Source organism: Nycticebus coucang, chromosome 13 (genome assembly GCF_027406575.1).
Source record: "Nycticebus coucang isolate mNycCou1 chromosome 13, mNycCou1.pri, whole genome shotgun sequence".
Taxonomy (NCBI): Eukaryota; Metazoa; Chordata; class Mammalia; order Primates; family Lorisidae; genus Nycticebus; species Nycticebus coucang.
In genome coordinates this window covers 91,628,677-91,640,231 of record NC_069792.1, presented here as the reverse complement: position 1 = coordinate 91,640,231, position 11,555 = coordinate 91,628,677, and the positions used below count along the sequence as shown (strand labels likewise).

General features: G+C 45.3%; 1 protein-coding gene across 3 annotated transcripts in view; it reads left to right on the top strand.

The window, feature by feature from the left end:
- Window positions 1-383: 383 nt before the first annotated feature.
- The window catches only part of ADCY8 (adenylate cyclase 8), a 256,006-nt gene continuing 244,834 nt past the window's right edge, over window positions 384-11,555 (top strand). For 2 of the 3 annotated variants that reach the window (XM_053559441.1, XM_053559440.1), the window contains exon 1: window positions 2,217-3,422. In XM_053559441.1, the coding sequence (XP_053415416.1) occupies window positions 2,463-3,422 (960 nt within the window). In that variant the 5' untranslated portion in view covers window positions 2,217-2,462. Of the gene's footprint in view, window positions 3,423-11,555 lie in introns of all 3 variants that reach the window. The other variant, XM_053559439.1, reaches the window with a different exon arrangement.

Genomic DNA, 11,555 nt, shown 5'->3' with positions numbered 1-11,555 from the left:
TTTCCTCTTCCTTCTGGGATTTTCTGTGCAAGGCAAGTGACTGTTGTGGGTTTAAACTGAAGCCCATATGCCTGGAAAACAGAGCATTATAAAGGAAAGAATTAAATCCCGTGTTTCTGGGACACAGCCTAGACAAATAACCCTGGAGACAGTGTGTGATCGGGAGGGAGAGGGGAATGGAAAGCTATTCTTGCTTAGGGCAGGTGGGAGGAAGGGAAGTTTCTCTTCTGGAGCTCAAGGTAAATCACTCCCTCCGGAAAGGATGAGAGGGCAGAGAGGCCAGGCGGTCATCTGGGCTTGCATGGGACACGACGGGGAGCCAGAAAAGCTCCCAGGGCCTGACGTCATTGGCCATCAGCTGACTGGGCTCAAGGCCGGGCTACACCGGCTGCAGCCGCAGTTGTGGTGGCCACCCACCCTCTGCCACCTGCATGGGGCTCGGAACTGCGGTGGCTGCATTGCCCTGCGACCCGACACTCCCAGGGACTCAGCTCAGCTTGGCGTTAGCCCGAGCACAACGCACCCGCGCCCGAGGCGCTGCGACTTGGTCCTCTGCGAGCGCCACCCCGAGCTTTGTCCGTGACCGCTCCGTGGAGACTGAGTAGGCGGCAAACCTGGGCTCCACGCGAGCCCCTGGAACTGCCTATCTCCACGTGTTCCTCCCCAACCCTTAACAGAAACAGGAAGAAACTTAAGTGCGCTTGGCAGACAGGGCATGCTCCATTTTGATCACCCGCGCCCTCACCCCTCCTCAATAGTAAAGAGACTCCCGTAGGAAGCTGCCTGCTCGTTATGATACGGCTTCCTGGGAGATTTTGCTTTTACATGGAAAGTTGGCTTTAACACAAGACTACCAGGTGGGAAGGGCAGAAAGGAGACCCTTTATTCCGGTGCTCAGGGCTCTTGGAGTCCATGGGCCAAGCGACCTGCGAGTGCTGGTTCCGCACCTACAGAGGACAAGAGCCAGTACCTAAAAAAGAACAGCAGAGGACCTTGGCGGCACCGCCACTGGAAGGCTGGATAGGAGCGCAGAGGGAAGGCCGGGGCTCCTGCCGCCGGCCCCAGACCGCGTAGTCCTCTGCCTAGCTGGCCAGCGCGTGCGGCTGCCTCAAGACATGGGGCGTCCTGGCTAGCTCTGGGCAGGAGGTGTCCACCACCACCGCCTCCCCGCCCCCGGTTCCGGGGGTGTGGCTTCGCGTGGGGGCGGGTTTAAGTGGCCGCGGGTGTCTGACAGTTCAGACAGGTTCCCAAATTCCTCCCAGTCGCCTGATGCCCGCAGCGCGTTTTAGAGCCTCAGGGTGGCACGCCTCGACGCTTGGCTGGCTACTCCAGAGACATCTCGGTCGACTTCCACTCGTCCTCGGCCTCCCTTCTCGTCCAAAACCTTATATTCGCCTCACCGCCCAGCTTCCGTCCTCTGATTCAGGATCCGAACCAGCGGCTTCCCTGCGTTCTCAGAGCTGTTAGCTTTGGAGCCCTCCCCACTTTTTCCTTCCCTCGCCTCTTGCTCCACCTAGCTGCGGGCCAAATGGACTCCAAAGAGCGAAGTGAAGGGCATGGGAAGCGGGTGCTGCGACGCCTCAGAAGCGCAACTGGCAGCGTTACCCTCGTCTTATAGCCGAGGCCGGAGACCTGGGGCTAGGGTCCCTTCACCCCGCTCCTCGAGGGATGCTTCTGCCCGGAGCCAGAGCCGCCGCGCTGTCAGACCCAGAACTGAGCTTGGGGGATACTCCGCACACCCCTTCCTCCAAATTAACTGTTTGGTGACTTGTTAGCGCTGAGACTACCACCTCTCCAGGCGCTCTGCCACCTCACAGTCCAGCCCCCCCACCACCACCCGCCCTGCATTCTCTCCCATCGTTGCCCGCGCCCTCAGCTCCGCCCCAGCTCCCCATCCCGGCCGCAATGGAGTTCTCCCGAGGGCGATGAATCCAACCACAGCTGCTAACTTCGCACACCTCGCTGCCGCGGGTCAACCCCGGGCAGCCCCCCTGCAGCCGCCGACCGGTAGGTGTCTACAGCCCAGTGCCGCAGCCAGGACCCCCCAGACGCGCAGCAAAAGCACCGTGACTCTTGGAGAGCAAAGGCTGCGCCAAGACGCTGAGCCTAGAACCAACCAAGAAGCCTGAGCCCGGGAAGAGGGCTGCGCTCCTCGGAGCTCCGCGGCTTCTGCGGACAGATCGCCGCCGCCACCGACCGCTGCGTACTCCAGCTGCGCCGGCCGGCGGGAGCGCAGCACGCAAGGACGCGGTGGTCTGCTTGGATCTTCCTAAAACCTTTTGCCCCTGGCCACAGTATGACCTGACCGGCGGAGTCCCCCTGCCCAGGGTTCCTGAAACGGGGCAGCCCAGAATAGAAGGACGTGGTGCAAGCTCCAACCAGGTTGTCTTCCAGTCTTTAGGAATTCCTTCCTTCAACTGCCTCCGCCAGGTCCTACGCCTCCCTCCCTGAGGCCCAGCGCCATGGAGCTCTCGGATGTGCGCTGCCTTAGCGGCAGCGAGGAACTCTACACCATCCACCCGACGCCCCCGGCCGGTGACGGCGGGACCGGCTCCCGGCCGCAGCGGCTGCTGTGGCAAACGGCGGTGCGGCACATCACCGAGCAGCGCTTCATCCACGGGCACCGGGGAGGCGGCGGCGGCGGGAGCCGAGGCTCGGGCAAAGCCTCGAACCCCGCGGGCAGCGGCCCCAACCACCACACGCCGCAGCTGTCCGGCGACTCTGCGTTGCCGCTCTACTCGCTGGGCCCAGGGGAGCGAGCGCACAGCACCGGTGGCACCAAAGTCTTCCCAGAACGAAGTGGGAGCGGCAGTGCCAGCGGCAGCGGCGGCGGGGGCGACTTGGGCTTCCTGCATCTTGACTGCGCCCCTAGCAACTCGGATTTCTTCCTCAATGGGGGCTACAGCTACCGAGGGGTCATTTTCCCCACCCTGCGCAACTCCTTCAAGTCTCGGGATCTGGAGCGCCTCTACCAGAGGTATTTCCTGGGCCAGAGGCGCAAATCCGAGGTGGTGATGAACGTGCTGGACGTGCTTACCAAGCTCACCCTTCTAGTCCTGCACTTGAGCCTGGCCTCGGCCCCCATGGACCCCCTCAAGGGCATCCTGCTGGGCTTCTTCACGGGCATTGAGGTGGTGATCTGCGCCCTGGTGGTGGTCAGGAAGGACACCACCTCGCACACGTACCTTCAGTACAGCGGTGTGGTCACCTGGGTGGCCATGACCACCCAGATCCTGGCAGCAGGCCTCGGCTACGGGCTCCTGGGCGACGGCATAGGCTACGTGCTCTTCACACTCTTCGCCACCTACAGCATGCTGCCTCTGCCGCTCACCTGGGCCATCGTGGCGGGCCTGGGCACCTCTCTGCTGCAGGTGATCCTGCAGGCGGTTATCCCCAGGTTAGCTGTCATCTCCATCAACCAGGTAACACTCGCCTGCCCTCTTTCCCCCCTCTGATTCCTTTGGTTTATTTATAAGATAATGTCTAGAGAGCCAGGGTTGCCTCCCTCTTTGTCCCCCCTTCCGCCAGCTTTGCACCCACGAGGCCTTGGGATCCGGTGGGATGGACTCACTTTTCTTAGAGGAAGTGGAACTAAATGACCTCTAAAAGTTTCTACCAACTCTCCCCTTCCACTCTGATTCTATGAGTAATCTCTGACATCAGCTAAGAAAGTCTTTATACTCCCCACTCTCCCCCCCACCACACCCCTTTCCAGGGTCTGCAGTCTCTGAAGCAGGAGGCAGAAGTATCTAAATGTAAATTCTTCCTTAACAGTTTTACTCTTCAGAGTCGCAGCAGGGTGTCGTAGGGGATGCTGGGGTTCAGAGTTGGGTTTCTGAGTATCACCAGGCCACAGATCCTCAGTTCTCCAAGAAACCCACATTAGTTAAACAAATACTAACAGTGCTGGTGCTGTACGTGTTACCTCACCCCGTCCTTCAACATTCCTACAACACATCTTATTGGGGACATTTTTTATTGCTTTAGGGCTCTAAGATGATATCTTCCCTCATGACAGGATCCAACCCAGAGTGGCAAAAGATGCAAGTGTTGATTAATTGGAAAAGGGCACTTTGATGTAGATAGTTTAAAATGCTTCAATGAAATCTTGCTCTTTAAGTCTTGGTCCTTTTTATCTCCTTTTTATTCTATCCTCCTCCATCAAATATGGCTGTGTTTATGTGAACAAAATTCACGTGGTCTGTGGATGAGAGAGTAGACAATGGTTCTATTGTTTATATTCATTAACGCCAACAGATAATTAATAAGCTGGCACTTTTTAAGAAACCACATGTCTAATAGGTAACAGGAGACTGGATCTGAGGGCTTCTCGAAAATGAGGGAAACATCTCAACTGGAGAGTTTCGAAGTAAAAAGCTGATGTAAGATGTGTGGATAGGGCCTTCTTTGCATGTACCTGCTCTGTCCTCGACTTCTATGTCACTTTTACTGTACTGGAAGCTTAAAATTCCTCTTCCTTATGGTTTGAGCAGATGGTTCTTAGAATAAACAGGTACACTGCCACTAAAAATTGCTCATGATTTTTAGATCAACAGCACTGTTAGAAAGCTTTCCCTGTCATTGACCTTTGGAGCTTGTAGTCATTGGGGGATCCCGTCTGTTCTCTGATGGTTTGGCATTCATTTGCCCAAGTTACTTATCTGGTTAGCTGCTTTTACAGTTCTTTTTGAAGTCTCTCTGGATAAAGCAAAGAGGAGATAAAGTACCAGGCTGTGATCATCAGGCATGAAATGGAAAGATGAGAGACCTTGAGAAAGGGATGATTAGCTGAACTTTTTTTGTTAGAGACAGTAATGACTATTATTTAAAATCATCGGGGCACTTTAATACTCACATATAGTAAATGAATCTCAGTTTGGAAATGGGGAATCTTTTGTTGTTCTTTGTTTGGGATTCTAAAAAATTATACATTGTATTAATTGCATTCCTCAATCCTGTTTACACATGAATCTAAATGCCAGTCATCTAAATCTTCCAAGTTCTCTCTTTTTTTTTTTGCATTTTCTTTGTCCTCTACTTGTATAACAGCATATTTTTTTCTTCCTTTTCTTTCCTTTCTCCTCTCATCCTCTTAACTTCACCCTTCTTGACCTTTTCTTTTTCCTTTTCTGCTTCTCTTTTTTCATTGAACTCATTATGAGTTGTTTTCACGATATATCATATTATAAATTATGTAAAGAAAATCCCATTTATTATAATCCACTGCTTTTCATGAAGTAGCTTTTCTTATACACACCACTAAAAGACTTTGTAAGTAAGTTTGCAATAGTATTCGGAATAACACATCCTAAGTGGCAAATTATGAATATTTTCAAAGTTCTAAGTATAGATATATTTTTCATGCCAAATGAATCCAGAAAGTAAATTTTGGCTCCATATTTGTTTTATACTCTACTCAAATACTACCAGATGGGAGAAGATTAAAAATAACCCCCAAATGTCTTCCCACTCCCACCCCATCATAAACAATCCTCCACTGTGAAAACCAAGGTCCTGATAAATGTAAACCAAGCTCATTCAACTTTCTATGTGGGTAGAAAATGTAGATAAAGAATGGTGTCATAGGTTGAGTCACCTACCAGTTTTAAACGAACAACCAGATAACCTCTCCCCTCATTTAGGGGCTGAAAGGTCCTTTAAAGGTGCTTTGGCGCCCTCTATGGGTTTAAGCTTTTTTTCTTAAACGTTGTGGATGGATGAGGTGTAGAATAAATCGCATTTTAAAAATACACCACCCATTTTTCTATCTTTCTAATATCCCAAGCTATTTCCTATTTCCGAGTCTTTGCACCTGCCACCCAGAACAATTGTTCCCAGTCTTCACATGACTGTCACATTTTCATCATTCCAGACCCGAAAAGCTGCTTTCTCTAGTATATAACTTGTTTTATTTTCTCCAGAACACATACACTATCTGAAATTATCTAATTTGTTGTTGTTTATTGTATTTATCCCCTCCACAATAATGTGAATACCATAAGATCATGGCTGTTGCCTATCATATTTACCAATGTGTCTTCAGCACCTAGAAAAATGCCAGGTACACAGGAGGTGCCGAACAGTCACTGAATGAACATCACTCATAACATAGGCAATATTATAAAACATCCAAGCACGCAGGTGTTGTGTTAGTGAAAGCTTTCTCCAGGGGTATATGCACACACATACGCACACGTACGTCATGTGTGTAAGGCAGCCGTGCACATAAACATCTTTTAAAGAAATCAAAGCACAGTAATAATCATTTGTACAATATTTTACATGTAGCAGAGCTCCTTCATATGCACAATCACATCTAATGGTGACAAATAGATGACAACATATTTCATTTTCATTTCATAGAAGAAGTAACAGACTCTTAGACATTTTAAAGAGATATCCTGAAGGTATCCACAGCCTAGCAAGTGGTTGAGAGGGGTTCAAACCTTGGTTCCAGGCCAGTCATTCTCCACGATCCATTAGGCATGTAAGCATTTGAAATTGTTCCAGAGTAAGGTACCACTCTTTCCCTACTTCAAGAGAGTATACCCTGTGTAGTACATGAATGAACATTTAATGAAGAAGCCAAAGAAAAATGATGAGAGAAAAATGACTGCATTTCTGGGCATAGGCTCTTTGTAGCTAACTCATCATTCTGCTTTGCTGGATACAAATTTGTCAACCAAAGTGCATAAACACTGCACTATCATCTCTCCCTGCATTCATATTAATTCTCATTAGGATTACAGCTAACATTTAACTTAGCATTTTCAAGAGTCAGGAAACTAAAATGAGAGTATAGAATCAACACACCTTGGCAGCTATTTCACTTCATTGAAAATGTCACTTTCGAAAGTAATAAATGAGCCAATGATTATGTTCACTTAATCCAAGCTATGAGACGCTGCTCCTCTTTTTTTCTCTCTGGAAAGAAATTATATCTGTGGCTTGACAGGGTAACAACCATCCTGAAGATCTCTGCAGACACCGTATGAAGAGACAAAGTCCTGGGCTAATTTGGATCACCATTTACTTTCCACTGTGGAGGGGAAAAGGCCATTCATGAGGTTCCTTTGCCATCAGCAAAGAGATGGTTTATGCTTTCTCTACTCAATTAACAGTTAGATTAAAATCATCGACCTCCCACCCAAACAAAGAGATTATTGTTCAGGGCAATACAATCACCCATATGTTTTCTGGGTCCAGAGTAACTTGGAAATGCTAAAGAACCTTTATAAAGTTTAAAAGCTAGTTCAAAGGGCTCCTTTTATTTCACTCTGACAAAGCTCAGTTATAGGTAAGGCTAAGTCTCCAGTTATCTCTCCCTTGGGAAGCCTCACCCAATTCAAGTTAAATCAGCTTCATGTGTGTGATTCAAATCACTGTTAGGAATGCCTTGTCCAGACTTTCTCTAACACATTCTTTTTTCCCAGATCTTAAACCAATGTTTTATCCTGCCAGTTCAATTTATTCCCACAAAATTCCTTATAAAATGATATTATGTATAAATAAAATATTAATGATGAAGTTGTATTTGCTAGGTTCTTTACTAGCTAGATAAATTCTAAAAACTGTTGCTATAATTAACATGTTACCCTATTTTCATGCTGGCGACAATAATGTCAGCTACCTTACATTTGAAGCTCATCTCATTCTCATTTTTCAGCTCATTAGTGATAAGATGGTAGAAATAATTTAGTTATTGGGAAAGTAAGAGGCAGCAATATTTAACCAGAAATAGTGCCGCATTGTGCTTTCCTTTTGGGAATGCAAAATGTTACAGCTAGTGGCTAATTAGTCTTCTGTGTCTTTTGGTGAGGCAGATAAGCAGAAGTGCCAGAGCAGAGGTGATTTCTCCAAGATAGCTATGCAATCAAAAGCAACTAGGTCGGAAAATCCACGTTAGTTAGTGCTCAAGGTCATGCTGTCAGATTTGAATTTCCTAAGCAGCATCTTTCCCACTTTCACACATCTCATCAAGCTGTAGCAATGAGAGCCATTAAATAATGATCCTTAAACTTGACTGATAATGAGGAACTTTTAGCCCACAATTGGACCTTTACAAAATACTTTAGGAGGGAATTTATTTTTTGTACTGGGTAAGATAGTGGGCTATGGTATGAGTAGGTGGGGGTCCGGAGAGAAGCAGACTTCGTGGGTGACTTAAATATGTATTTCTTCTTTAAATTTGTTTTGCTTAATTTTTAATTAAATTTTGGATTAATATAGGGTACATACAAACACATGAAAAAGTACTCATCATCTCTAATCATCGGACAAATGTAAATCCAAACCATTTTGAGATACCACCTAACCCTGGTGAGAATAGCCCACATCACAAGGTCCCAAAGCTGCAGGTGCTGATGTGGGTACAGAGAGAGGGGAACACTCACACACTGTTGGTGGGACTAAAAACTCACTCAGCCCCTTTGTAAAGAAGTATGGAGAATCCTCAACAACTAAATGTGCATTTCTGATCACTTAAATGAGGGATCAACTTCATAGGAAAGATGAAGTGAATATAACGAAATTCCCAACATCCTGTACCCATTTACAAAATGTAAACATAAGTGTATCATATTCTATATTCTTTATAAAAGTCTAAGACTCTTTGTAGCTAACTCAAATCAAATAAAGGGAATCCTGTGACTACTTAGTGTACAGTAAATGGCATGTGAGGTAGGTCATTCCAATATTGCAGTTGATGTTAAGATAAACACTCACTTCAGGCACATAAATATCTATTAAGTGAGCATGATTGAGGCTCCAGTGTAATGCACCTCACCAGTTAGAGTGTACATTTCTTAAAATCCAAAATATCTCCATTTCTGTACATTTTCCTTTGGAAATTCATATAGGCTTTTAAAAACAATTGCAAGTTGCCAGCATATCTGAGAAAAATGCCTTTCAAAATCAGATTTGAGTGTCAACCTTCCCAAGAGGTTCTTCTGAATGCCAGGAAATGGAAATATTATTCTCTCTTACTTGTGAAAAATGCCCAGAGACTACACTTCTCATTCTTTCTTTCCTTTTTTATTTATTTTCTTTCTTTCTTCACGCGTGTGCTCAGGTGTGTGTGTGCCTCACACCTGTGTGTGTTGGTTGTGAATATTTTTAAAGATCGCTGAAATGACCAATTAAATGCCTCTAGCCCTGGTGTGTCAACATCTTTGCCCTGGAGTTGCAAATAGCCTTGCTGTCTGCATATTTGGAGAGAGTTGTAAAATGATTGTGTGCTGTGTGCTTTGCAAGATTGAATTACAAATTTGATTTCCATCATACCCAGTAATATCACCTGACTGTTATTGGGGGGGGGGGGTGTCAGAGCATAATTAGATTAGAACTGGGAGGACCAGGAGGACTTTGCTTCTGGTGCAGCTGCTGCAATGGCATGCTAAGTAGGACAAATGCATTAGTCATATTTATACTTTAATGATTGATGGCATTTTAAGAGCTCATCAAAAATAAGTGAAACCAAGCATAAACACAAAAAATGGGGGAAAAAGTTCATCCCATACTCAGAGCTGCTAGCAACATCTAATCAGAGGACACTACTACAATCATGCTGATGTGACATTTCACTGTTGTCTAAATATTTCTTAGCATGCTAATTTATTCATTTCACAAGTGTATCTATTTGAGTTGATCCTACATGTATTTATTTCCAGAACATAGGAGACACTTGCAACATTCCTCTCACCAACAGATAGGCTCAATATTGATTCTCTGAAAGACCAGCAGGCCCAAAATGTGCAGTTGCACAACACATCAGTTCACTTGACATATTGCTTCTGAAATGTGTTCTTGGTTCTTTCTTTGGGCCAGAATTAAAATAACAGAACCTGAAGGTTAGCAGCATTGAAGGTTGGAAAATTTCTGTGATACATACAGGTTATGTAAATAATTTCTTCCCCAGGATTTTCTTGGGGCTTTAGTAGTTTCAGCCAACCCCAAACTAGGCAGGAAAAGCTAGTATAATCCGCCTGGTGCTACCCCAGGAAATGTAATTGGATTTATACACTCAAATTATATCATGTGAGTTTTATTTTATGAAGGACTATTTTAAGAAGTCAGGTCACTTAAACAGCACTTTGGAAGCCATATTTTCTCACTGCAAGATTTTTCACAGTCAGCCCTGTGGGGTAGAGGAAGAATGCCGAGTAGATTAATTCACTATGGAGATGCCAGACATTCTGAAGGAGGCCTGGCCACAGTCTGGCAGAAATAAAAGCCATTTACCACCAAATGCTACTATGTGACTACCTCCTCAATAAATCAACTGAGCTTATGACACAGGTGTTGTCAGATAAACCTATTTGCTTGTTTCTTTGATATCTCTGCATCGGATTTGAACGAGCATGCAATTTGATATTTGAATTTCATTTAGCTAGATCATACATTTTAATGTGTGTAATACTTTACACATTCATTAGTTACTGGGATTTTCTATCCCCCTTTCACTCCACTTCCTGCTTTGTACATCTAAGCTCAGGTTTTACTAATGGAAAATATCTTTGAAACACAAAATTTCCCCAAATTAAGAAATGATAAAATTACATATGATGAAGACGTGAACCAGATATGAAAATAAATCACGTTACTATTGGGGATTTCTTTATGAATTAGTAGATTTTAAAAACTACCATCTCTATCTCATGCGCATGCCAAGTATAACATTTTCACATGAAAACAGAAAGTATAACCACCTTATTTTGTAAACAACATGTCCTTTTTCTGTGTCACCTGGCTTCCTAGTTGACTGGATTTCAGAATCTTTTCTTCATGTGTGTGTGTATGTGTGTGTGATTATATGCTGACTGCACATGATGCTTATAAAATAGAGTCTACTAAGGATTAGGGGATGTGTAATCAACAGACATGATTTCTTTAACTGAGAACATACAGAGAGGGGATGCAGCATAAAAACTCTAATGGAATCCATTTTAGGCTGCTATAATAAAACACCTGAGACTGGGTCATTTATAAAAACCAGAAATTTATTTGGCCTATGGTTCTGGAGGATGAGCACTCCAAGATGACAGGGCTATGTCTAGTCATGACATGGAGGAAGGCATTCACACGAGCAAGAGCAAGCAAGGGGTTTCACTTACCGCCGCAAACTCCTTTATAATTGGCATTCATTCTTTCATGAAAGTGGAGTCCCACTGTTGCACTGAGCATGGGGGAGGACACATTCAAGCTATAACAAGGACAAGAAAGAAAGAAAGAAAGAGAGAGAGAGAGAGAGAGAAAGAAAGAACAGAGGGAGGGAGGGAGAGAGAGAGTGAGAAAGAAAAAGAAAGAAAGAAGGGAAGGAAGGAAGGAAGGAAGGAAGGAAGGAAGGAAGGAAGAAAGGAAGGAAGGAAGGAAGGAAGGAAGGAAGGAAGGAAGGAAGGAAGGAGTAAAGATAGAAGGGATAATAGAGAAATATGCTAACAAACATTTGAGGTTCTGCTATGACAAAGAGATAGGTTATTTTATATATGTCTCATTTGGGATGAAATAAAGACCAATGGATGATCTTTGTAGCAGGAGGAATTTTGATTCACTGAAAC